We start from the raw sequence: 26,448 nt of genomic DNA on the forward strand, positions 1-26,448 counted from the left end.
GTGCCGGGGGTGCAGAGCCCGCGGGCGTCCCGGAGAGGGGAGTGACGCCGTGCCGGGGGGGATGCGCCGTGCCCGGGGGGGATGCAAGCCGGGGGCGCCGCGCTGCCCTGCGTTCGGGGACGGTGCGGACCCCCCGTGCGGGCTCGGGTGTGTGCAGAGGCGGGGGTGCAGAGCCAGCGGGGGGAGCGGTGCCGGCGTTGCGGGCGGGGGGCGGCGGCGGGGGCGCGCCCAGCTGTTGCGCCGTCCCTTCCGCGGGCGGGTCCGCGCTCCCGCCCCGCATTGGCGGCGCCCGGGCGGAGCGGAGCGGCGCGGCGGCGGGCGGCAGCCGCGGCGGGGCCGGTGGCGGTGGCGGGGGCGCCATGGCCCGCTGAGGGCGGCGTGGAGCGCGGCCCGCCCTGCTCCCTCGCCCCGCAGCGCTCCGCGGGGCGCGCCATGGGTGCGCGGCCGCCCCGCCGCCGGGCCCCCCCCGCCGCCGCCGCCGCCGCTGCCGCCGCCGCGCCGGGGCCGCTCGGTGCCCTGCTCGCCGCTGCCCTGCTCGCCGCCGCCGGTGAGTCACCGCCGCCTCCCGCGGGCACCGCGCTCTGGGCGGGAGGGGGAGGACGGGCGGCGCGGCGGGGACCCGGCACCGGGACTGGGCGCCGGGCAAGGTCACCCGGGGAGCGGCGGCGGGTGCGCGTCCTGCGGGACGCCGGTGCCCTCCCGCTGACGGGGACCGCTCGTTCTCCGTGCGGGATGCCCGCTGGCTCTGTGAGGTTCGGGTGCTGGTGGGGCGCCCTCCCGGAACGGGGATGTGTCCCCCGCCCCACGGCGGGCACCGCCGCCCCCCGCCCCTCGCCCAAGCGCGGCCGCACACGCGTGTCCCGCCGGCACTGCCCCGGACCCTGCCCGCACTCGGTGGGGCTGGCGCTTCCCGTTCCCCCGGGGCCCTGCCAGCGCCGGGCAGCGGTGCCCGCAGCGCACCTGCCCCACGCGCGGTGTCCCTGCCCAACGCACAGCATCCCCGCCGCTGGCACGGCGTTCCTGCCGCTGCCATCACTTGGCCGGGACACAGGGGACCGCGGTGACGGGATAGCCCGGAGGGTGCTGCCACGCCGCGGGGGTGCGCGTGGGTGGTCATGACGCGGGGAGCATGCGGGACTGTATCGGTGGTGCTGCAAACGCGGACGGTCCGGAGCACGGCTGCCCCCGGCGATGCCCCCCAGGGCAGGACCCGGCAGGAGCGGGAGCGGCCGCGTGGACCCCCGGGGCTTGTTGGCTCCGGCGGCCGGTGCGTGGGGTCGGCGGGCGGGAGCACGGTGGGTGCCCGGGGCTGGCAGGTGTCACGGCAGACGGGAAGTGGCGGCTGCAGACAAAGGACCAGGCTGGGGGCGGGGAGCTGCGCGGGGCTGGACGTGAGCTCTGCGGGGGGCCCGTGGGGGGGACGGGACCCCCCCTCTGCGCCCGAGGGTCCCGGACCCCTGACCCTCCAGCCGCCAGCAGAGATGTCCCCCAGGGTGGTTTCCGTGCGTTGGCGGGCACGGCAGACGCCCAGAGGGGCTGCAGCCCCAGTGCTCCCACAACCGTCTGGGCATCCCCAGGGAGCCTGCATGGCCCCGTCTGCAGGGGGACGCTGCAGAGACGGCGCGGTGGATGGGCACCTCCTGGGGGTAGGGGACTCTCTATATGGAGGGTGCTGTGGGTACCCAACCCCAGCTGGGCATGGACCACGGCTGTCCCCAGAGCACCCGTGGGAACTGTGAGGATGGATGGAGATGGGGGGCAGAAGGGCAGGGGGTGCACCAGAGCACCTCATGCCAGCCCTGTCTCAGGAGGTGTGAGCAGCCTGGAGGTGCCTGCCCTGGCTCGGGCAGTGTGGTGTGGTGCTGGTCCCCATCTCTCACCTGGCAGGCAGCTCACAGCCAGCCACAGCACGACTGAGCCCAGTCACCTGCACAGCCACTGCTTGGCACAAACAGGGCAGGCTGGGCCTCTGCTCCAGCCTGGCAAGGCATGGCACAGCATGGCACGGCACAGCTCCTTTCAGCTGTGGACAGCGAACCTGGCTGTCCAGGCAAAGGGCCCCTGCCTGCTGGTGGAGCAGCGTCCCTGGCTGTGGGCTGCCCAGCCCCTGGAGCCCAAAGGGGAAGGGCGAGAACAGCAGTGAGGAGTGAGGGTCACCCATGGACAGCAGGGAGGGACGAGCTCCCAAGGTGGGGCTGCCCTGCTTGGCTGCTGCACCATCGGGTGGGCAAGGGCAGGGGGCAGGGTCCTTCCCAGGGTGCCATGAGCCCTTCTCCTTGGCATCGTTGCAGCCAGTGCCAGACCCTAGCACATCTCCTGCCCCAGCCCCACAGTGGCTCCTGCTCCAGCTCCTCTGGTCAGGGCCACGGACTCTGCTCTAACCATGCACGAGCCACGTTGTGCTGCTGACTTCCCCGGGCTGCCAGGGACCCCTGGGCTCCAGCAGACAGCCCCCAACCACTGCACTCCACAGCCTGATGCCCCACAGCCTGGCACCCCAGGTCATTGCATCATACAGCACCCCACAACCTGTGCCTGGCTGGGCACGGGTGGCTCCGTGGGGCGGGCTGGGCAGGGCTGGAGTGTGCCAGGCACCGGGAGCTGCGGGCACCGGGAAGCTGCGGGCACCGGGAAGCTGCCGTGCCGTGCCGGCTGTCAGCACGAGCACGCGGCAGACGCAGCCTGCCCAGGGCTGTTTGTTCTGGCTCGGTGCCACGCGGGGCTGGCACTACATCAAAGCGTGCTGAGCCTGGCAGGTGCTTGCGGGAGGGAATCGGGATGCTGACGGTGCCACCAGGGGCTGGGCACCCCCGGAGTCACTGCAGGCTCCTCATAGCCCGGCCCACCGGGTGGCCAGCAGCACACGGGACCACCCTGTTACTGATGTCGGTGCCCAAGGTATGTTGGCATGGGGATTGAGTGCTGTGCATGTCCCACTGTCCCCCCTTCCCTGTGCCCAGGGGTGCACCCTCCGTGCCAGCACTGCTCTGTCTGTCAGCACAATCGCTGGTCCATGGATTGCATGTCTGCCTGTGGAAAGGCTGAGGTGGGCTGGCTCCAGACTGGGCACACTATGGACCCTGTCCTCATCCAGTCAGTCCCAGCTGCCCAGTGCCCCTTGGCTCTGCCATCTGCCTGCTCGTTGGGTGCTGCTCCCGGGGGGTGTCAGGCAGGTTGCTCCCCATGGGCCCCCAGACTTTGCTCTGCCGGGGCTCCTGCAGGATGGGGTTCTCAGGTCCCAGGTCCCTCAGACAGCCCTTGCTGCCAGAGGGTTGTGAGGTGCCAGGGCTGCCATCAGCACTGAGTGACATCCGTGGGTGAGAGGGGAGAGACTGTGGGACTGGACACTGGCACCTGGGATTGTTGTCCCCTGCCTGTTCCGGTGGGATGCGGGACTGAGGGTGACCTTGACACTCCTCCCAGTGGGGCCAGGGCTTGGCAAAGCTTTTGCTTCCCACCATCAGTTAAAGGAGAGCCAGGAAACCCACTCGGCTTCCCGGGATTGAGACCCCAGAGCCAGTTCCTGCACATTGCACTGGGCCAGCCTTGTGTACTCCACTATTCCAGTGCTCGACTGGGCTGGGGGAGCCCCTCATCCTCCACTGAGCACGGGACCCCTTCCCCATGCCGTGCTGCTGAGAGGGGCTGGCAGGTCTTGGCACGAGTCCTGCTGGCACAGAGGCTCTGGAGTCTGTGGGGCTCTTCAGCTACCCAGAGCTGGTGGGAACATGTCCCCTCTCGGGCTCTGTGTGTGCCTGGGGAAGAATACCCAGCCCTGGATGCCGGGGCTGGTAGCCCTCAAGCAGGCAGAGGTGGTCCTGGGGAGGGGCTGCCACCTCCGGCTGTCTTTGGTGGCCCTGGCACCATTGTCCTCAGCCCCTGGTCATGGTGCAGCGGGGGTCATGTGCGGGCACAGCCAGGGCGTGCAGCCCTGGGCGGGCGCTGGGAGCCCTGGCACATGCTAATTGCATGTAATGGGGAGAGCAGTATCAGCTCAAATCCCTAATTAGGCAGCTCCATTGTCATGCAAACCCGCCTAATTCATTCACAACCAGCACTCGCTTCATCAGCGCCCAGACGCTGCCAGGCACTCACCGGGAGACAGGCACCTCCAGCAGCCTCCCCCGTGGCCCCAGGGCTGGCACACGTGGGCCACACGCCTGAGGGGCCCGGACAATGGCCAGCTCGTGGGGACACGCCAGAAAATTGGGGACACGGTCCAGGGTAGGGGGGGCACGCCCGGGGACACGGTGCCCATTGGAGCATGGAGGCAGCGTTGGCATCGTGTGCCCATCGTGCCCGGTGCTCAGCACGCGCCAGGCTGGCCAGGAGCCAGGTCCTGCTGCCCAGCACTGGCATCCGACCCTGCTGGCGCTCTGCCCAGCCCGGGCTGGCACTGGCACCCGCCTGGCGTTGCTGTGGGGCTGTGTGGGGTGGAGGGGTGGGTGTGAGGGAAGTGTTTGGCGATGTCCTGATGCCCCAGGTGAGGCTCAGAGCAGCTGGGCAGTGCTGTGGCCCACGCCTGGGGGGTCTCCCAGAGACATCAGCAGCTGATCCTGCTCAGAGCCAGCCTCTCCCAGCAGGATGGTACCCAGCTCAAAGCCTCAGACGAGCTTTTTGATTGTGGGGAGTTGTGCCAGTTTCCTTCTCTGCACCCTGCAGAGAGCAAAGTGCCAGCGACGGGGACCCCCGCGTGCAGGGTTGGCACCCCCAGGCTCCCCTGGAAACAGCTGGGCACCCTCTGCCCTCCCCCTGATGCCCACCCTTCCCTCGTTAAGGCCAGAGCAATCAACAGCAATTATGGCTTTAATTACCTGATGCTGGGATGAAGGCTGAGCGCCAGCTAAGTGTGAGGAAATCTTTCACGTTAATGGTGTGCCAGGCCTGGCACGACTGGATGGATGGGGCACCAGCTGGGAGCGAATCTGCGGCTGCAAAGTCCACGGGGATTCGGGAGGTCCACGGAGGGGCGCAGTGCTGCAGGCAGGTGCTGGCATTGAGGTCCCCAGCAGCAGCAGCAGACAGGGGAGCACAGGAGGATGGGGTGGGATGCTCCATCAGGGGTGGCTGATGTGGTGGGCAGCAGCGTTCAGACAGACTTGTGCCACTGTCCCACTGCAGGCAGCCACCTGCTCCCTCGCAGGGGCAGCTGTGCCCCGTGGGCACCCAGCGGCCGAGCCGGTGCCGGTGCCGGGGCTGGCGCTGCCGCAGCCTCTCCTCGCCAAGAGCACGCTGACCTTCTCAGTGTCTCCCCGCGGCAGGCACGGAGGCACCCACCAGGCTGCTCCCGGCACCGCTGGGGGCTTTGGCACCGTCATCCAGGCAGGGTCAGCCCCTTGAGGACCAGAGGGACCATACTGGGGCACCCATGGGAGCCTGGTGTGTCCAATCAGTGTGCCCCCCCCCCCCCCCCCCAAAATGGGCAGTGCGGTGTCCTGCGGTCTCTCCTTGACCAGTAACACCAGTACACCTGGTGTTTCTGCTGCTGGGGAGACCAGGTGCTACGGTGAGAGGCTGTGTGACCACCTGGGGTGGCAGAAAACAGGGGGAGCTTTGTACAGGGGGGGCAGGAGCAGCTGGGGGTCCCACAGTGCTGTGACGAAGGCAGGGGTGGGTGCCAGAGCTCACAGCGGGATGGCCCCATCCTCTCTGCACTCTGAGCTGGATGTCGCAGACTTGTTCCCCAGCCCACCACCCTTCCCCTCCATCAGGCACCACTCGTTATCCCACGTGTTGGGGGGGATAATTGATATTAAAGCCCTGCTTAATGCACCGACTTTGCAGGCTGAGATTTATCGGCGCTGGAGCAAACTGTGCTCCCGGTCTCTCCTTTGGCTGCAGGGAGAACGGCCGAGGCTGTGCCCGGCCACGGGGAGGGAGGGGCGAGGGGCGGGTGGAACCCAGGGCCCCCCCACCCCGTGCGCTTGTTCCCCGCCGTCCCCGCCGAAGTTCCCCGGTTCCCTTTGCCAAGGTGACATAAGCATCTCGCCTGTTTCCATGGCAACGCAGCGGCAGGTGAGCGCGAGGCGGATGCGGGAGCCGGCACGCGCCACGTGGGGGCCGCTGCCCACGGAGCGCCCACGCTGAGCCCGCACCCGCCACGGGCTGGGGGTGCCACGCTCTGGGGGGGACCCACAGGGCCCGCAGTGCATGGAGGGGCTGCAGGGAGCGGCGCAGCCATGGGGTGCAGGGAGCCTGTGCTGGGGGAGTGTCTGTGCTGTGGAAGATGCCCACGCTGGGAAGAATGGCTGTGGCGTGGAGGGGTCCCCAGGACAGGGGGGGCGCACAGGGCATGGAGGGGGCTGAAGAGTGTGGGGATGTGAGGTACTCACGGAGTCTGTGACATGCATCCACAGTGCATGAGATCCCCGAGGTTGGTAACTGGGATGCGTGGGGTGGCCATGGTCCATTGGATGGTCACAGAGTGCGTGGGGGGCTCGTAGTGCGTGCAGAGCCCACGGTGTGCAGGGTACTCGTCACGAGGGGGGTGTCTGTGGTGCATGGGGCACCCAGACCATTGTTCCCCTGCTCCCTCACAGGGCTCCAGGCCAGTTCCAGCCTCCTGGCTGTGCCACATGGCTCCATGCACAGAGCCTCACCAGAGCCTGGCACAGTGCTCAGCACTCAGACATCCAGGGCTGGGCAGCACCTCACTGCAAATCCCCAGCTCTGTTTGCTGCCCATGCTCCCCCTGCCCTGCCCACAATGCACCCAGCATCCCGCTTGGGTGGGCAGCTGCAGGGGCTCCATACCCATCCTGCCTCCTCCACGCCTTGCTGCTGATCCCAGGCTCCCTGCGTCCCTGCACTCGGCCGTGATGGATAGACACGCAGCTCGGCAATCGCTGTACTCATTTCACGTGTGATTAAAAAGCTGGTCCCGCAGCACAGTTCACCCGGCGCGTCTGCCACAGCCGCCCGGGCGGGAGGCAGCCGCGACGCTGTGCAGCAGCAAACATGGCATTTCATAAATAAATTGGGTTTATTTACCCGGAGCCCACATGCCAGCACGGGTAGCGCAGTGTGGGCACCCGGGGTGCCCGAGCAGCAGGCACAGCGGTGGGTGATGCGGCGAGCTGTGCCGCAGCCGGCACGGGGACAGCCCCGCAGGGCACCGCAGCGCCTGTCCGTGCCGTGACCCCCGGGCCGGCCCCAGGCTGCGGCTGGGGGGGTCGTTAAACCGGTGAAATATGAAATGCCTGTATATCCCCGACAGGAGTTTTAATTAAATTAATTGCCAGTGACATTGTAAAAGTGCTGATGGGGTAATAACCGGCGCGTTATGGTCGCCGTTTATCTTCTCCGCGTAAATTAGCTGCCGCACCTTGCCCGTCCCGGCGGGCATCGCGGCGGGCTCGTCGGCACCCACTCCCCGGCTCCGAGCGGCCCTGAGCCGGCTGGGGGCAGCGGCAGGTCCTGGAGCCTCCTGGGGGACTCAGGCAGGGCCCAAGGGACCCCCGTGTCGCTCGCGTTCCCGTCACGCAGGCAGGCGGCCCGTGCCGGGCGGGAGCCAGCCGGGGTGGGCACAGGCAATGGGGTCCCACGGGCACATGGGGAGTGGCTGGTGGTTGCCAAACGAAGGTACTTAATTACTGCGCATTCCATCCCATTTAATTGCTTATTAAATCCTAACCAGCCAATTAGCAGCAGCAATTACAGCTTCATTCAGTGACACAATCGCTATTTTATCGTTTGTTAATCAAATGCTTATTTAGGGCCCTGGTTTATTAACTCTTTCCACAGCAGGCACCGGCGGGGTGCGGGGAGAAGAGACACCTGGCCTTATCTGGGTTGGAGGATATGGATATCGTGGGAGTGTGCCACGTGTCCCCAGCACTGCTGTCCCCATGGGGGCATGTGTGTCCAGCACTGAGCCATCCTCACCACCCTGGGGACAGCCAGCCCCCATGTGCTGTGTGTCAATGGCACAGGATAGGACGCCCTGCTGTGCTACCCTGCCCTGTCACCACTACTTGCCCAGCATCCCTGTGCCACTCTGGGGTGCAGCAGGGCAGGATGTGACCCCTGGTCAGTGTCTCACAGAGTGCTGGAGAAGGGGGTGGCAGGCGCCCCAGAGGCATGAGCGATGGCCCTTGTTGGTCACACTACATTTCCTTTTCATTAGTGCTAAGTGTGGACATGAGGGATCGGCAAGGGTTCAGCAGGCACAGCCACTGCGTGGCTGCTTTCCCTGATGGATGGCAGGGCGGGACAGGGCTGCCGCACTGCTGGTGGAAGGGACAGTGGGGAGGCACAGGGCCACTGGCATGTGGCTGTGCCAGTGCAGGTGATGTCCTAGCCAGGGCACGTGGAGGTGGCCAAGCCCCATCTCCCCACAGGTGCTCAGCAAAGTGCGACCGTGGCCAACCCGGCATCTGGCGCATCCTCGGACCTGCTGCCACACTTCCAGCTGGAGCCAGAGGATGTCTACATTGTGAAGAACAAGGCAGTGAGCCTGGCCTGCCGTGCCACCCCTGCCACACAGATCTACTTCAAGTGCAATGGCGAGTGGGTGCACCAAGGTGACCACGTTACGCAGCACAGCACTGACCGCAGCACCGGTGAGCGCCAGCAGGAGCGGCAGCGTCAGCCCCTCTCCTGGGGAGACACGTGTGCCACTCTTGACGGGGCTGGGGCATCAGGGACACCTCCCAGCATGCCAGTGTGACGTGCCACTGTCTGGTCCCAGGGCTGCCAGTGATGGAAGTGAGCATCGAGGTCACCCGTCAGCAAGTGGAGAAGATCTTTGGGCTGGAGGAGTACTGGTGCCAGTGCGTGGCCTGGAGCTCCTCTGGCACCACCAAGAGCCAGAAGGCCTTCGTGCGCATCGCTTGTGAGTGCCTGCAGATGTGTGGACAGGGTGTGGGGCACCGGCCCCAGCCCCCCATCTGACCCCTGTGCCTCCCCAGATCTGCGCAAGAACTTCGAGCAGGAGCCGACAGCCAGGGAGGTCTCCATTGAGCAGGGCATCGTGCTGCCATGCCGCCCTCCCGAGGGCATCCCCCCTGCCGAGGTGGGTCCCTGCAGCTGGGCAGGACAGGATGTGGCTGGGGATACCCCTCACCCAGGGCAATGATATGTGTGATCCCAGGCAGGTACCCAGTGACATCCCTGTGTCCTACAGGTGGAGTGGCTGCGCAACGAGGAGCTGGTGGACCCGGAACTGGATGCCAACGTCTATGTGACACCAGAGCACAGCCTGGTGCTGCGTCAGGCCCGCCTGGCCGACACTGCCAACTACACCTGTGTGGCCAAAAACATCGTGGCCCGCCGCCGCAGCGCCTCTGCTGCCATCACTGTCTACGGTATGGCCCCTCCACACCAGTCCCTGCCACGCTGCCCTGGTGTGACTCTCCCTGTCCTGTCCCTCCCTGCGTCCCCTTAGCGGCAGGGCGCTGATGGGTCCCTCTCCACCCAGTGAACGGCGGCTGGTCGACGTGGACGCAGTGGTCAGGCTGCAGCACCAGCTGTGGACGGGGCTGGCAGAAGCGGAGCCGGACGTGCACCAACCCCACACCCCTCAATGGGGGTGCTTTCTGTGAGGGCCAAAATGTGCAGAAAACCGCCTGCACCACCCTCTGCCCAGGTACCTGCCCTGCTCGGGGCACCGCCACCGCCCCGTCGTGCCGATGCTGCACTCCCCACTGCGCCCATTGCAGTCCCTGTCCCCACCAGGTGTCTTGTCCTCCAATTCCCCTATGTGTCCGTCTCTGCCAGCCCCGGGGCAGGGAAGGGGGGTGGCAGCAGGGCGCTGACCCCAGGCTGTGCCTGCAGTGGACGGTGCCTGGTCGGAGTGGAGCAAATGGTCGGAGTGTGGGGCCGAATGCACCCACTGGCGCAGCCGCGAGTGCTCGGAGCCAGCGCCACGCAACGGAGGCCGGGATTGTCATGGCCCCGAGCTGGACACCCGTAACTGCACCTCTGAGCTCTGCACCCACGGTGAGCACGGTGGGGATGGCAGGGTTGTCCCCTGGGAGCGGGGACCGGGGTGTGACCGTGTGTGCTGATGTCCTGCCCCACACAGCTGCCCCCGGCGCAGAGGACGTAGCGCTGTATGTGGGGCTGGTGGCCGTGGCCGTGTGCCTGGTGCTGCTGCTGCTGGTGGGGGTGCTGGTGTACTGCCGCAAGAAGGGGGGCCTGGATGCTGATGTGGCTGATTCCTCCATCCTCACCGCTGGCTTCCAGCCCGTCAGCATCAAACCCAGCAAGGCTGGTGAGTGAGTGCTGCAGGGACAGTGCAGGGGCTGTCTGCTACAGGGCATCCCCTACAGGTGGGGGTCTGTGCCCTGTGGGGTCCCTGGTCTTGAGTTGATTCTTTACCTTATGGGATATCCTGACCTAGGGACAGGAACTCTGCATCTTAGAGTCCCTGACTGTGGGGTCAGTGCTCTATGCCACAGAGGGTCAGATCCCCAGGGGTGGTGGCTGTGCCCTATGGGGTCCTCACTATGCAGCAGAGATTGTGTTCCCATGCCGTCTCAAGCTGATTGTGCCCATGTACCATTGCTGGGAACCCCCTGTTTCCTCCTTGCCCCGGCACCACAGTCGCTTGCTCTGTGCTGCAGACAACCCCAGCCTGCTCACCATCCAGCCAGACCTCAGCACCACCACCATGACCTACCAGGGCTCGCTCTGCCCACGCCAGGACGGCCCTGCCAAGCTCCAGCTGCCCAACGGGCACCTGCTGAGCCCGCTGGGTGCTGGACGGCACACGCTGCACCACAGCTCGCCCGCTGCCGAGGGTGCTGACTTCGTGGCCCGGCTCTCCACACAGAGCTACTTCCGCTCCCTGCCCCGCGGCACCAACAACATGGCCTATGGCACCTTCAACTTCCTGGGGGGGCGGCTCATGATCCCCAACACAGGTACAGCGGGGTGGGGGTTCCAGACCACTGCCCAGGCCAGGCAGGGTCCTCATGGGGCTCACCCCCTGCCTGCACCCCAATTCCCACCCAGGGATCAGCCTGCTCATCCCACCCGATGCCATCCCACGGGGGAAGATCTATGAGGTCTACCTGACCCTGCACAAGCAGGAGGAGGTGAGGTAGGTGCTGGGGCTGCTGGGGCACGGGGCTGTTGGAGGGGGTTCTGTCCTGACTCAGCTGCCCCCATCGCTGCCCCAGGCTGCCCCTGGCTGGCTGCCAGACGCTGCTGAGCCCCATTGTCAGCTGTGGCCCCCCCGGGGTCCTCCTCACCCGCCCCGCCATCCTGGCCATGGGGCACTGCGTGGAAGCCAGTGCTGAGAACTGGAGCATCCGCCTGAAGAAGCAGTCGTGTGAGGGCACGTGGGAGGTGAGCAGGGGCGAGGGGTTTCAGGGATGGAGGAGGGACAGCCAGGGCTGAGGTGCATCTCTGCCTGGTAGGACGTGCTGCAGCTGGGCGCTGAGCCGTGCACAGAGCTGTACTACTGCCAGCTGGAAGCGCAGGCTTGCTACGTGTTCACGGAGCAGCTGGGGCGCTTTGCCCTGGTTGGGGAGTCCCTCAGCATGGCGGCCTCCAAGCGCCTCAAGCTGGTCCTGTTCGCGCCGGCCGCCTGCCCCTCGCTCGAGTACAACATCCGTGTCTACTGCCTCAGTGACACCCAGGACGTCCTCAAGGTACCGGGGTGCCCAACCTGCCCATCCCGGTTTGGAGCGAGAGCTGAGCTCCTGGTGTGCGGCATCTCCTGCCTGACTGCTGCTTGTGCTGGCAGGAGGTGATCCAGCTGGAGAAGCAGCTGGGAGGGCAGCTGATCGGAGCCCCCCGGGTGCTGCACTTCAAGGACAGCTACCACAACCTGCGCCTCTCCATCCACGATATGCCCAGCTCCCTCTGGAAGAGCAAGCTCCTCGCCAGCTACCAGGTGAGGAGTCTGGCTGGTGTGTGGGGATGGGGATAGAGGTGTAGGGAGGTGTCCCTGCCACTCTGACACCCCCCAGCTCTGTCACCCCACTGCAGGAGATCCCCTTCTACCACATCTGGAGCGGGCTGCAGCCCTTCCTGCACTGCACCTTCACGCTGGAGCGCCTGAGCACCAGCACCTGTGAGCTGGCCTGCAAGATCTGGGTCTGGCAGGTGGAGGGAGACGGGCAGAGCTTCACCATCAACTTCAACATCGCCAAGGTGAGGACAGGACTGGGCCACTCCTTGGGGTGGCCATAGCATTGCCTCACATCCCCTTCCCTCCCTGCTCGTGCTCTCCCCTAGGACACAAGGTTTTCAGACTGGCTGGTCCCCGAAGAGGTGGGCACCCCGGCTTTGGTGGGCCCCAGTGCCTTCAAGATCCCCTTCCTCATCCGCCAAAAGATCATCAGCAGCCTGGACCCGCCGGGCACACGGGGAGCCGACTGGAGGACACTGGCACAAAAGCTCAACCTTGACAGGTAAGGCAGACTGAGGACAGTACTGGGGATGGGTGGTATGCTGGATGGGGGCAGGGGTTCTGGCCTCATCCTGCATCTATGGATGGATGCTGGAATGCTGTGGGATCCCGGGAGACGGCTGCTGAGCAAGGTGAGGCTAGCACGGGGCTGATAAGGGGATGTGCAGCCATCCCTGTGCCCTGACATGTCCCTCTGTCCCCTTGCAGCCATCTCAGCTTCTTCGCCTCGAAGGCCAGCCCCACAGCCATGATCCTCAACTTGTGGGAAGCACGGCACTTCCCCAATGGCAACCTCTCCCAGCTGGCTGCTGCCGTGGCTGAGGTCGGCAAGCAGGACGGTGCCCTCTTCTCGGAGGCTGAGTGCTGAGCATGGCGAGTCCCAGGGGACCACCACCATGGGGCTAAGGGGGGCCCTGGCTGGCCCACCAGGCTCCTACTGCCCCACAGCGCACGAGGAGGGCTACCTAGCCCCCTTGGGAGGGCAGGGTGCCCCTGCCCCATGGCAGTCAGGCCCCTCCAGCACTGTGGCGTCAGGACTCAGCCCAGCCCTGGGGGTCCCAGAGCCCCATGGTGGGGGACTGGGGGGGCACAGGGTGTGCGTCGTGCGTGCGGTGCCGTCGTGGTGTCTGCGTGTGGGGCCAGGTGGCCCCGGGCCCCGTGCCGTGTTGTGTAAAGCCCGTTTTTTTAATTCTGTATTAAGTGCATTCAAGTATTTACACTTGGCCTTATGTACATAGCGGTGCCGCGGGCGGGGGGTCTGCCGGACGTGAATGTAAATAAATTCGATATATATTGCTACGTGGGGCTGTCCCCGGCCATGCGCTGCCCCATGCCCCTCATGATCCCCCCAGAAACTGGAGATGCAGACCAAAGAGCTTTATTGGAATGGTGACTATTCCATGGCGTTGGCAGCAGAATCGGCCACAGCTGCTACAAGCGCGGCCCCTTTCCCTGAGCCATCCTCTGACAGCATGAAGGTCACATTACAATTGGGTGCCAGGTCCTTCAGTGTCGTCTGGAGATTGTTGGAAAAGCTAGGCAGGATGGAAGGGGAGGGTGAGGACTGATGCTCCCACCCTATACACACCATGCCTCCCACCACAGACCCCTTCATAGGGCAAGGATGGCCCATGGGTGCCTGCCACCCCTGGCCCCACTCACCATGGGTGCAGCTTGTACAAGGTGCCATCCACCCCAACAGTGACAGACAGTTGGTCCACGCCTCGGTTCTCCCGCATCTTCTCCACCACAGCAGCCAAGCCAGCAGCGCAGAGCTGGGCCGCGCGCAGGGACACGGTCTGGCACACCTCCCGCATCAGCACGCAGTCCTCAAAGCTGGCATCGAGCTCCAGTTCGTTCAGGATGGCCCGGATCTGCCGCAGGGCCAGCCCATTGCTGTCCAGACCAATGCACTGTTAGCAGCATCCCCATCCCCATCACTGTCCCCATCACCCTGTCTGTGCCACATCGTGTAGCCTGGCTCCTTACCTGGTGTTCTGATACCCCCACCCTGGGTTCAGGGAACCCATAGGAACCCAACACTCACAGCTCGATGGTAGAGAGGAACTTGGTCTTGAAGATGTCCTTGGTCTGGAGTTTGGGGCAGGGTTTGCCTTGGAACAAGAGGTCTTTCTCTGTCATTACCAGCAGGATCTGACGCACGATCTCGCCCAGGTACATGCCACTGATGAGCTTCTCAAACCTATCCAAGACACAGCCTCAGCTAGGCACAGCCACCCGCTCCCACACCCTCTGCCCCAGGGCCCTCACCCACCTCTGCTTGCCCGGGTTGATGGTGGTTTCATCCACCACCTGGTCGAAGTGGGTGAAGAGATGGTCTAGGCAGCCATTGTCCCCAAAGGCCCCCCACTCCATGTTGATGCACATGCGGCCCTGGTCCCCCTCCACAGTGCCCACGTTCTTCATCTCCTCCATGTAACAGGCATTGGTCCCCGTCCCTACAGGCCCCATGCTGGTGTCACCCCCATAGCAGGTCTAGTGGCCATGCCATGGGGGGTAGAGGGGTGGTGAGGAGATGGGGAACCTCCTGGATGCAGAGGTGCTCCTCACCCACAATGAGGCCGATTTCACATTTGGGGTCATCATAACCACAGGCCATCATGGTTCCCACTGTGTCGTTGACCAGAGCCACCACCTGCATCCCTAAGTGCTGCCAAATAGGAGATGGAGACACGTGGTCTAGTGGCATCCAGACACCTCCTGGGGCGGACAGTGCCTGAATGCAGGTCCCTCTACCCTTGGGACAGGGACAGGCCACCAGACATTCCCTACCCGTTTGCGCTTGGCAGCGTCCCGCAGCAGCTGGACAACGTCCTGTCCCACACAGCCTGAGGCGCTGAAGCCTTTGGTCCAGGTCAGCAGCAATGCCTGCAACAGTGGCCAGATCAGGGGCCAGGGCAGCAGGACACATCCTGGGGTCCTTCCCACCATCCTGGTGCTGGAGCCACCCCCTCACCTTATCCAGGCCCACTTGCTGGCAGGGGAAAGAGAAGGTGAAGCCGAGAGGCAGCATTTGTGCCACCAGGTTCTGCTTTGTCTGGAAGTCTATGATGCAGTCGATGATGTGGTCGAAGAGCTGTGGATAGTGAGCACGGTCTAGGCTGGGGCAATGCTGGGGGGCCTCTCCCAGCCCCATCATGGCTCCATGGAGAGCAAGTAGGGAGGCAATGCTCACGCCCTTGCCCCAGCCACTGGTCACAGGTCCTCAGCCTCACCTCCTCGCCACTGCCCTGCATGATGCCAACTGGGATGACGTAGATCTCGCTGGCCATGGTGATGCCATCCTCTGTTATGCGCACCACCAGCACACGGAAATTGGTTCCCCCCAGGTCCAAAGCCAGGAAGTCGCCTTTCTCTGCAGGGAGCCAGCACAGTGCATTAGCAGGGCCACAGCCTCCTCAGCACCCCATTGCCAGTGTCCCTGTCCCTTACCAGTGCCATCAGGTGTGTGAGTAACGTAGGTGGGCAGCATGCGGACAGAGGCACTGGGATTGGTCTCCTTACCCAGGCCCTGATCCATCTCCTCCCTCATCAATGCCTGGACTTTCACCAGGTCATCACGGCTGAGCCGTAGCGGGGCCAGCACCTCATTCACCGCATGGCGCTGGGCTGCCAGGCGCAAAGCCACGGCTGTCACCATGGCTGCCCCCCGCCCAGAGCCATCTCTCGAGGCCAGGATGGTGGCCATGCACTCAGGGGCCAGTAGTCTTGACACACTCAGCAAGATCTCCTCAAACCTGCCCAGGATGAAGAGGATAGCATGGGCTGGGTGTGAGGCATCCCACTGGGGTAGCACCCCACTGGGAGCCCTGTGTTCCTCCTCACCTGGAGTAGCCTGCGAACAATTCTCCTTCCACCCCCACGTTGACCATCAGCGACTCCAAATCCCGGGTCTGGCACATGTAGCTGAGGATGGCAGCCAGCCCAGTGGCGTGGAGTGTGGCAGCACGCCCCACCACTGCCCGGCAGATCTGCTGCATCCGGCCGCAATCCCGCTCACTGGGCTGTAGCCCCAGCGCCTCCAGAATCCTCCTAACTTCAGTTATGCTGTCCTCGTTGCTAGAAGGCAGATCACAGCAGCAACCTGCAGGTTCACCAGCCCGCAGCCAGGAACACCCATCCATCACCCCCCATCCTCCCACCCAGCTCCCAGTCCTCAGACACTCACTTGACAATCTCCAGAAGATGCTGCGTTGTGAACACTCCCTTCTCCTTCAGGACAGCAGCATCAGTCCCAGTGAACATAGCTTTCTCAGCAGTCAGGGCAATCAGCACATGCCTGACAATCTCCCCCAGGTACAGGGTGCCCACCATCTTCTCAAACCTGTGTGAGTTTGAGCCCACATGGGAGTCAGTCGTGCACCCCTTGGCCCTTTAAGAGTACCCAGGAGCATTGCAGGGGAATGAGTGCTCCTCTTGGTGGGGCCTGACATGCTCAGGGATAGATGGGGAGACTGTCCTTTCTGGGGGAGAAATAGCACCTCTTTTCCCCAGGGTTGGAAGATTCCTCATCCACAGCTTGATCGTAGGGTGTGAAGAGGTCATTCAGGATGCCATCATCCCCAAAGCAGCCCCACTCAGTGTTGACACACATCCGCCCGCTGGTCTCATCTGTTGTTTCCACCAGGTACGCCTCGGCCATGAAGCAACAGTTGGAGCCCTTGTCTGCAGGAGTGATGGGGCTGAGCACCAGCACGGCCCCCCAGCACCCACCACCCACTGTCATGGCATGTGCCATGCCCAGGTCTCACCTGCAACCATGGCGACCTCACAGGCTCTCCCCTCCATGCTGCAGGTCATCATGGTGCCCACGGTGTCATTCATGAGGGCAACAACTTCCACATGGCGGGACTGGCTAGGAGCAGCAGATTGAGAGGATTTCCTGCTCTTAAACCAACCGCCTCCCCCACTGGCCTCCCCCTCCTTATCCGGCCCAGCCTGCTTATCGATGGCTGCCTGCAGCAGCTCCACCACGTCCTTCCCCACCACGCCACTGCAGTTGAAGCCCTTGGACCAGGAGAGGAGTTCTGCCTGTGGAGAAAATGTGGCAGAGCCATTGACCTCTGGCACCAGGACAGTTCCTCTCCCCACTGTTGCTGTGCTGTGGTCACAGCCTGGGACAGGGCTCTCCCCCTCACCTTGTCCAGCTGCGTCTGCCGGCAGGTGAAGGGGAACACAAAGCCCAAGGGGAGGCATTGCTCAGAGTCGGTGTCAGAGCTGGTGGTCTCAGACAGGAACTGGGTCACACATTGTGCAATGAAGTCAAAGAGCTGCAAAGTCATGACTGGGGGTAAGGACTGCTTGCCTTGCTCAGTACCCAGGCTGTGAAAGGCAGCCTTGAGCTCCAACACCAGCCCGGTGCCCTCCATGATGCTGGGCAGCCCAGCACGAGCCACCCTTTGCCATGGCCTCCTCATACCGCTTCCCCCTCGCCCTGTGTGATGCCCTCTGGCAGGTCATAGATCTTGTACATCATTTGAGGGCTCAAGTTTCCATCTCCGTAGAGGGTCACCAACAGGGTCCGAACCTGGCTCTGGCACAGCTCCACCACCAGAAAGTTGCCTTTCTCTATGGGGAAACAGAGACAGTGTCAGGCAGAGGCCTTCCCTGTGGCAGATCTCCCAAAATCTGCTCCTAGCCCTGTCCCAGGGACTGTCACTGACCCATGGGGGAAGCTCCTGAGAGCCTGAGACTCTCAGAGGGGCCAAGGGAACAAGCTTCTGGTTACTGCCCCTGCAGTGGGGAGTGGCAGAGAAGCTTATAGATCCCATAACTGATCCAAGAGTGGTTTATCCCTCCCCAGCATCTCCAGGGTCAACTCCAGTGAGGTGTGCAGGGCTGCTGGTAGCAGAACAGTTCATCCTCAGGCTGGGCTGCCTTACCAGTGCCATTGGGAGTGGAGCAGATGTAGGTGGGCAGCATCCGCACTTTGGCCTGTGCATGTGTCTGGCGGCTCAACCCCTTGCACATGTCCTCTATCATGTGGCCCTTCATAATGTGCAGCCTCTCCAGCGGGATGCTGAGTGTTCGCAGGGCTCGTTGTATCTGGGGATGGTGCATTAGGGCAGAGGTGCAGAGACTAAGGGCAGGGAACTTACGACTGGAGCAGGGATGGGCCTTACCGGTGTGCTGTGGGAACTATCACGGCGTTGGTTCAGATTGCCCACTAACCTGCATGGAGGGAGGTGGCATGTCACCCACTGAGCTCTGGCCTGCAGGACAGGACAAATGCCTGTCCTTGCCAAGGCATACAGTGGGGCTGGGGGGCCTGTACCCAGCTCTACTCCCACCTGCTGTCTATGTCCATGGTCATTGAGGGGTCCATATTGTCGTCCTTGTGCAGTACCTTCACATTGCCTCTGCGGTCGTGGAGGAGGAGGCTCTGCCCCATCACGGTCATAGGGCCGAGCGTGGGGGCGGAGGAAGCAGAGGGTCCCCACGACCTGCAAGAGGCCAGAGGCTGATGTTTCTCCCCTGCAACAGCCTGAGGGCTCCGGGGAACCTGGCGGCCCCTCCCCGGCCCCACAGCAGTCTCCGCAGGGCAGGAGCCGCTCACCGGCCCACGTACCGGCTGTCCTGCTCCTGCGCGCCCAGGCCTTGGTCTGCTCTGTCCGCCCCGCCGGGCCGGCCATTTTGGGATGTGGGCCGGATGCTGCGACTGCCCATGGTGGCGAGGCAGGGGCCGGTGTTTCGGGCCGGTGTTTGGAGCCGGTGTGGGGCCGGGGCCGGTGGTGGCCGGGGCCGGTGTAGGGGCCGATGGTGGCCGGGGCCGGTGTAGGGGCCGGTGTGGCCGGGGCGGTGTGCGAGGCCGGCGGTGGCTGCGGCCGGTGTGAGGGGCCGTTATGGGGCCGTTATGGGGCCGGCGCCCGTGCCGGCGCGAGCGGGGCCGTTGCCGGCGCCGTCCCCGTGGCAACAGCCGCGCCCCGGCCCGCCATTGGTCGGCCCGCTGCGAGCCGGCCCCGCCGCGGCCAATGGGCGGCGCCGCTCCGGGCCCCACCCGCGTGAGGGGCCACTCCCCGCTCCGCGCTCCCGGCCGGGCGGCAGCGCCGTTTAAAGCCCGGGTTTAATGAGCTCCGCACCAGCTCGTGCCATTAATTAGCCATGGGGTCGCCCTCCCCGGTTCCCCGTGAGGATGCTCTCGGGGAGCAGATCCCTCTAAGGCCCCGTGCGAGGCAGGCAAAGCCCCGCTGCCCAGGGGAGCGGGTGTACGGCCGAGCCAGCCGGGGACAGGGAAAGCACCAAGGACACGGGGACACCGCGGCCGTGGCTCCTCCGGTCCTTGCATCCGCTGACTGCGGCTGTCAGCTGGCACCAAGGTGCCCTCTGCCCCTCCCGGCTGGGAATGTCAGTGCTGTGCTGCTGCACAGAGCACAGGACACTGCAGCCCTCTGCCCCAAGCCCTCCCACCAACCCCAGCTCAAGGAGAGGCCCCTGGCACTGTGATTTGGGACCCACCGTCTGCTGCTTCTTCTCTCCTCCCTCCAGTGCCCTCCCATTCCCCAGAGAAAGCCAGCACAGCTCTGCCGTGGTGCTGCAGTTTCATAAAAACATACATAAATATATTTCCATTTCTGTAAGAGAGAGCAAAGCTGCACAGGCACCTATAAAACACACAGTCACTTCTCCACCCAGCGCTCTCAGCACAGGTTGTATAAAACATATAAAAGGGGCACAGGAGACAAAGGCTGCAGGTGAAGCAGGGGTACAGTGCCAAGAAGACCCTCGCTGGGGCACAGGGAGCGGCCGGGGGTCCCTGCAGCATTGAAGCCTCAGAACTTGTGCCTTCTCCGGCGGCGGCCTCTGGGCCGTTGCTGGCTGCCTGCATGGAGAGCCGTGCACGGCTCCGAGTCCACCACACCATCCATGGCTTCCAAGGAGATACCAGGTTTCACAGGGGAGCCATGGAAAGGAAGGTGCTGAAGGGAGATGGGGCTGTCTGCTGACGGCTCCCCATCAGCGGCTGAGAGTGTGGGAGAGGACTGCTGGTCTCCTAATCCAGTGAGGGGAGTCCCCGTGTCAGCACCTGCAACAAAAGCACACATCAGCCCTCCTGTGAGCCACGGGTGCTGCCAAGAGCACCTCTCCCCCCTCTTCTCCTCCTATCCTTGGATCCATGAAGGGAAGCACTGGTGTGCAGACATGTAGCAGAAGCCTCCCACATCCCCCAGGAAGCTGGATGTGTCTTGGGACAATGGTTCAGAGTACACCCCCACTCCTGCAAGGGCTCTGGTGTGGGTCCAGTGGGCACTGGCAGGAATGTGTGCAGCCAGCTGGGGAATGCTGACAGCCAGCTGAGCCCACAGCTCCCTGCTCTGCTCAGAAAGAACAGACCCTTCCAAAGAACCCTTCCAAAGAACTCTCCAGAACAGCCCAGGCCAAGCCAGGACCAAAAGGTGAGAGCTGGGAAAAGCAGCCCCAACCCAGCCAGGCTGGAATAGAAAGTTATCCACCTTCGGATTTGCTCTCCGAGAGCTCCAGCATCCTGAGGAGTCCTCTCTCCTGCCTTCCAGTGTCCTGCCAAGGAGAGGAGAACAACCATCACAGCACTGACATGAGGGACCCTCTTAGCCAGGATGGTTCCCCCAGCCCTCAGGGTCAGGCTGGGCACAAGAGGGACTGCTGCCACCCGTGGGAAGGGCACTGCTCTGTGCCCAGCCCAACTAGTGCTCAAGCAGAGGCAGCAGAGAGCAGCTAATCAAGCAGAACCTGGTAAAGAGGGAGGCCAGGGTACAGGATGCCACTCCCAAGCCCAGCCAGCAAGCACAGGGCTGTGATAAAAGGGGGCATCAGGGGCTCTGACACCACTGGAACACATCCCCCAGCACTGCATGTCCAAGGGCAGACTTGTCCCACTCTGTCCAAGGGTATTTGGTGCTTGGTGCTGGAGGGAAGGGCCTTCCTTCAGGGCACAGCCAGACAGGGAACACACTTGTGCCCTGTCTCTGCCCCTGGGAAGATGCAGCCATGCTGGTCACACATGCTAGGGGAAGACCACTTGGCCTGGCTGCTTTGAGCCTCACTGGCCCAGCAAAGTCCCCTCTCCTGGCTGCTCTCTGCCCCCAGAAGTGCTCTGGAAGGTACTGGCATCCTGGCTGTGGCATTGGTGCTGCAAATCACCCCAAAATGGGCCATTGCAGGAAACTGCAAGCCCAATTGTGCCATTAGGAAGCTTTGCAATGGCCCAGCCAATGCCCAGACTTCCCCAGTGAGCTGCCACTCCAGTAAAAGACAGGACCAGAGGTAAGAGAGCCTTGCTGAGCCTTCCCAAAGAGCCCCCTGGCTTCAGCATCTTTCCCCTATGAAACACCTGTGCCTGCTTGCAGGACCCACACACCAGCCAGCTGTGGGGCACAGGGCCCAAAGAGCCCCCACAGAGCTGGTCACATGCAGGAGCAGCCATGCCCTGCAGTACTCTGAACCACACAGTGCTTGGCTGTATCCCAGCCAAAATCATCAACCAGAAATCTCATCATTTGCATCTGAATCCCCAAAGGGCTGAGGTCTGTGATGGATTTAAGGGATTATACAAAACTAAGACATCATGTTGCATCTTCATGCCGTGAATCACATTTCTGAGCACAGGCAAAGCTGCAGCACGAGGCTTTTGCCTGCAGGAGCCAGCAGGAAGGCCTGGAAGGACCCTCTGTGCTCCCCTGGGACTGCCACGAGCAGGAAAAAGCACAGTGGGGGCTAACACCTGGTGAGTGACTGTGAGCCAGCTGCCACCCACACTCCTGCCTCCCACCTCCTCTAGCAAGGCACATTCCCCACACCCAGCACACCTCCAGCACACTCACTCCCCCACAACTCTCCTGGGACGCCGCTGCTCGCTCCCAGCACTGAGCAACTTCCCCTGCTCTGGCTCTAAAGCCTTCCCCGTGGGAATGGGCCTGTGGATATCCAGAGAGGTTTGTCATGCTGATGCTGGCCTCCCCTCCATCGACATTCAGCAGAGGAAGGCTGCAGGACTGAGGCTGTGCTGGCTGGCAGCAGGACAACCCTGGCTGCCTGCCCACTGGAGAGGCTGCTGGCAGCTCTGCTGGATTAGCTCACCCCTGGGACAGCTCCGTGCTCCCACAGACCGTCGTGGGAAGGAGGGCAATGAGTTCTCTGTCCACAGCAGCCCACAGGGACAGGCAATCCTACACCAGGTCAGCTCATCCCTGCCAGCCAGGAAACCAGCTCCTGCTGCCAGCCCAGCCCCAGACCCAGCACAAAGCAAAGGGGATGGTGTGCAGGGTGGCCCCTCACCTTGGCTCTTCGCAGCCTCCTGGTTCCCTGAGCTTGCCTAGCAGCCTGAAGGCAGCTGTCCACGTGCCTCTGATACTGCAGCAGTGGCACCAGTGACTTACAGAGGTAGCACTTCTCACACCTGCCAGGCAGCAAAGGACAGAGCACTGCATTAGGATTCACCCTGCACCGGGCTCCCAGACACCAGCAGTGACTCCTCTCCTCCAGGCCATGCTGTGGAGAAGATGTGTCACCAAATCCAGTCTCACCCAGTGGGGTCAGACCAGCACCAATCTCAAAGACTGAGTGATTATCAGTTCTCCCTGCCTGCTCCTCTGTATCCTGCTGCTGCAGCAGCGGGACAGTAATCAAATCTGCTCATCTAACTATCTCAAACACCACTGATTTTTCCCCAGACATAAAGCACCCTGTCAAAATCTACAGAAATGAAGTGTAAGGGCTTTGCAAAGGGGAGTTAAATTCTGCCTGAAAAGCAAACCAAGTGTGTTAAATCAGAGAGACATTTTACCAGGGCTGGATGAACTTGTCTGACTAGTAAATCAAGCCTTTCTCTGCACTGTCTCCATTTTACATCATGCCATGCAGGGAGAGGAATTGCAGAGCACATGCTCCTGCTGGGGGGTTGGCTCAGCTTGTTTCTCAAACCCCCTCGTTTGGGTGGAAGATGCTCAGGCTCACACAGGACAACTGAGTGTTCTTGGGAAGAAGATTATTCTGGGTGAAAGGAGATGAAGGTCAGGCACAGATTTACACAGCTACACTCGCTTCCACACCAGCTCTCAGCAGGGACTGAACCCTGCAGAAGAGGACACTGGCTGCTCAGGAGGGAAGCTGCATTCAGGAATGGACTATCTCCAAGAAGAGACAAAGCCCCCAGGGACCAGCCCCAGCAACATTGTGTTCAGTTTGATAGTGGTACTCTCTGAGTGAAACACCCCAGGCTCTAAAATGCATATGGAGAGCCCCCATCGAGCAAAACTCTGCAGCACTTTTTCCCGTATTTTCTTTCCAGTCAGTGCTGATTACCCAGATAATGTGTCTAAACAGAAGCTGTCCTCTCTATAATTAGCCTAATTCCATTAGTGATGTTGCCATCCACTGTTTGTAACAGCAAAATTGCTTCCATAGCAGGGATTTTACTGTCAGATCCTCTCTTATGATGCTTTGTGTGGGTGGCAGGAGGAGGGGCTGCATGGAGAGAGATTAAACAAAGCCACTGCTATTCTGAAAGTCTAATTTAATTAAGAATATCACTACAGGTGCCATGTTGACAGCCTCCATGTCCTGGCCTCTTCTTTTCGTGGGGTTACCAAGCCAAAACCTCCCATCAGAAACTGGCTGAGTTAGCACCATTTTAGCTACAGCTCCCCCCCAGCAGCCATGTGCCCCTGACCCGTCATGGATTGGGCTGAAAGGAAATCAGTGCAAAAATAAACAATCTGAGAACAGCAAATTCCTCTTCCTTCAGTTTAAATATAGCCAGTACTGCAACAAGAGGCACTGAGGAAAAGCAATTTCTTAGGGAAACACTGTTATAAGGCCAACGACCAGCATATGTACAGGAATAAAGACATCCATAGTCAAGCTAGTACAGAAGCACTGAAATAATCTTGGAGGAGCAGGCATACCTACTTACTTGTCAATGTCTGAGGATGGTGGGCTGCTTTTACCACTGGCAGCTTTATTTCTTGCCTCTCTCTGACGCCGGGTGAGCACTGGAGGAAAAACAGAAAGGGTTAACAAAAAGGGTTACTACCAAACCATCCCTACATCATGCTCAAATGCACCAAGTTTCCATCACTTCCACTCAAAGCTGCAGCAGAAGTGATGTTAGAGGTGAAGAAGCAGTGGACTGGGACAAGCAGGGTTTTCTTTCCTGCAGAAGAGGTTGCTGGACAAGTGTCCTTTTTTCCTGGGGGGTTACTGAAAAATTTACCTTTCCCAGACTGGGGAGCCTGCTGACCACTTCATACCTAATTTGCCAGAAACAGCTGGATTGACAGTCTGTAGTTTACAGGAATTTCAGAGCTGATGACAGCAGTGTGATAGCCTGAGAGCAGCGTTACCCAGCTGCTCTGGCAGCACAGCCCAGCTCCCTGCCAAGCCAGGCTCCCGTGCCTGCTGCAGGATGGGACAGTGCCAGCTGTGGGCCCAGGGGAATGCAGAGCTGAGGCAAGGGCTCTGCAGAGGCACCAGACCTTTGATAGAGAGCCTGGCTGGGAAGGGACACAGCTCACACTGGAAAGGGAAGTGACAACAATTAGCCCACACTCATCACTTTCCCACTGCCCATGTGAACCATGGTGGTGCTGTGCACAGACAGCCCTGGCAGTCCCCTGGATGAAGATCTCCAGCAGGAGCAGTGCTGCTCTCCAGAAGCTCCAACACATGGGTAACCAGTGAGATCCCAGCTGAGCAGCTGGTGACGGGCCCAACCATTTCTGTTCCCCCAGCAAGCCCCAGCAGCCTTTCCCAACTGGCTCTGCAGGCATCTGCAGGGAGCACGTTGGAGTGTTGTCCCTTTCAGTTGAATTCCTCTCAGCGTATTCCTGTTGACATACCACCAGCAAAGATCCTCAGGGAACATTTCAGATAGCTTAGCTTGCTTCACCAGGGACGTTCAAGACTCCAGCTCCAAAACAGATGTCACAGTGAGCGCTCTCAGGCATGCTGGCTAAGGGGACAATGCTGGGAGCTGTTTTACGGCTTGGTGATGTTGCTTCCCATACTCAAGAGGACCAAAATCTGACTCCAAGGTATAGACACAAACCTGTTATTGTTAGCACGTCATCTGTGATAAAGAAAGCGAAGCACAAAATTCTGTGCGGAACAAAGAGAATTCTCCCGAGTTTTAGCAAAACCCCATTTCTAGAATGTTGGGCAACCCCAATATCTATCCACAATGCAACAAAGCCTTTCCTTCAGCAGCAATCACCAATCTGCAGCTACAACCAGCAATGCACTGTGAAGTGCTCAGAGCTGTTGGGGCTGATGGGAGACAACCACGCTGAAGAAACAAGCTCAAGGCTTCCTGGGATGTGGGTATTGTCTCCTAGGCGATGACTGATACCAACAGCTCATCGCTCACAGGAACTAAAGCAAACGCCTCTCTTCAATATAGCCTGGCCCAGATTTGAAGTGGCAGCCTGACTAGGATGACTGGTAACAATGGCCACCCCCCAGGCCATCCAGCCTCCCAAGAAGCCAACCAACACTGTGTTTGACAGCGTGGTGAGAACTGCTCTCCAAATCAGCGTGTGCTCGTTAATATTCTTTAACGAGCCTTGTGCACCAGCTCAGGTGTTAATCACTTCTATTTTCTTCCAAAAGCAGTGAACACATCTGGCATAATGTGCCCATTAGAGATGTCTGGGACTAGCTCTGCAGCTGCCCAGGAGGAGACCCTCAGCTGCAATGCTAGAAGAAGCAGCAGAGGAGAGAGAACAGGGCCAGCTGGTGGAACAACCCCTGCCCCCAAGAAGAGGGTTCAGAACACAGGAAAATACTTGCCACAGGCAAAATCCCCACCACAGAGCAGTATTGACCTGCTTGTGTGACAGGAGCCTTGTAACTCTCCCAAATGCAACGCTCTTTGCTGGGTCAGGCATATTCTGTGGCCCAAGAACAACCTTTTCTCTCGCTCGGCAATAATTCTGGTTGACAAGTCATTCTTGGCCTGTTTGGCTCCAGCATTCACCTTGGGGAAGAGCAGCAAACCCTGCCCAGTATGGCCTTGCTATCAGCACACTCAGCCTGGGCGCCTCCAGGGGCTGCCAGGTCTGGCTGGCATGTGGAGCAGCAAGGTCAGAGCCCCTGAGCTCCTCACCTTCCTGCTCAGCCCACCTGCAGTCTGATCCACCAGCTCCCTGTGCTCACTGCCAGCTGTGCCACTTCCCTGCAGGATCCATCAGTGTCTGGCTCATGGCATCTTGTCCCTTCTCAGAAGCCACACAGTTTTCCTCTGCACCCATTTCATTACTCTTTCTGCTGTATCAGTGCCACTTCTACTGATGTGAAGAGCTTTTTAACAGCACCAGTGCTGCTGCTGAAGACTGACAGCCGTGTCAAGACTGCATTTGAGCCTTTGGGAGGAAGGGATATACCAAATCCTCATTTTCCTGGGCTCGCTTGGGAACTGAGAATGCTGGATGGATGTAGATGGAGGGTGAGAGACATTGAGTATGTCACAAAGCCCAGGAGTATTTGCTGTACACAGCTGCAGCCAAGACTCCCTTCCAGACTGAGACCAGTGAATCCCTGCACTGGCAGCAGCAGTGGGAGACAGATGTGGTGACTCCAGCAGAACCCTCTCACACA

At 61.6% G+C, this 26,448-nt stretch overlaps 3 protein-coding genes and 1 pseudogene across 8 annotated transcripts in view; 2 read left to right on the forward strand and 2 right to left on the reverse strand.

Moving 5' to 3' along the window:
* Positions 1-432: 432 nt before the first annotated feature.
* Positions 433-13,158, forward strand: UNC5A (unc-5 netrin receptor A). The gene is made up of 16 exons (XM_036391484.1): positions 433-547; positions 8,339-8,560; positions 8,689-8,832; positions 8,909-9,012; positions 9,124-9,304; positions 9,418-9,585; positions 9,774-9,938; positions 10,024-10,212; positions 10,565-10,864; positions 10,956-11,043; positions 11,123-11,291; positions 11,363-11,596; positions 11,692-11,841; positions 11,937-12,101; positions 12,186-12,361; positions 12,568-13,158. Exons 1-16 carry the CDS (start codon positions 433-435, stop codon positions 12,725-12,727), a joined length of 2,730 nt encoding a protein of 909 aa, XP_036247377.1. The 3' UTR covers positions 12,728-13,158.
* Positions 566-2,814, forward strand: LOC118691952 (collagen alpha-1(I) chain-like; annotated as a pseudogene).
* Positions 13,159-13,221: 63 nt separating the features above from the next.
* Positions 13,222-18,684, reverse strand: HK3 (hexokinase 3). Its single transcript, XM_036391483.2, has 19 exons — positions 18,449-18,684; positions 18,171-18,323; positions 18,003-18,051; positions 17,763-17,925; positions 17,300-17,448; positions 17,019-17,150; positions 16,632-16,911; positions 16,362-16,545; positions 16,049-16,204; positions 15,706-15,939; positions 15,313-15,617; positions 15,096-15,235; positions 14,837-14,956; positions 14,653-14,748; positions 14,431-14,530; positions 14,135-14,318; positions 13,907-14,062; positions 13,522-13,755; positions 13,222-13,394 (listed from the first exon to the last, which is right to left on the reverse strand). Exons 1-19 carry the CDS (start codon positions 18,544-18,546, stop codon positions 13,253-13,255), a joined length of 3,075 nt encoding a protein of 1,024 aa, XP_036247376.1. The 5' UTR covers positions 18,547-18,684; the 3' UTR covers positions 13,222-13,252.
* A 717-nt stretch (positions 18,685-19,401) lies between these two features.
* The window catches only part of UIMC1 (ubiquitin interaction motif containing 1), a 39,662-nt gene continuing 32,615 nt past the window's right edge, over positions 19,402-26,448 (reverse strand). For 2 of the 6 annotated variants that reach the window (XM_036391738.2, XM_036391737.2), the window contains exons 10-13: positions 23,768-23,846; positions 22,132-22,252; positions 20,331-20,394; positions 19,402-19,903 (exon numbers count right to left, since the gene is read on the reverse strand). In XM_036391738.2, coding sequence (XP_036247631.1) covers positions 19,650-19,903; positions 20,331-20,394; positions 22,132-22,252; positions 23,768-23,846 — 518 coding nt within the window. In that variant the 3' untranslated portion in view covers positions 19,402-19,649. Of the gene's footprint in view, positions 19,904-20,330; positions 20,395-22,131; positions 22,253-23,759; positions 23,847-26,448 lie in introns of those variants that run through there. The other 4 variants (XM_036391740.2, XM_054516458.1, XM_036391741.1 and 1 more) reach the window with 4 other exon arrangements.

Source organism: Molothrus ater, chromosome 15 (genome assembly GCF_012460135.2).
Source record: "Molothrus ater isolate BHLD 08-10-18 breed brown headed cowbird chromosome 15, BPBGC_Mater_1.1, whole genome shotgun sequence".
Classification (NCBI taxonomy): Eukaryota; Metazoa; Chordata; class Aves; order Passeriformes; family Icteridae; genus Molothrus; species Molothrus ater.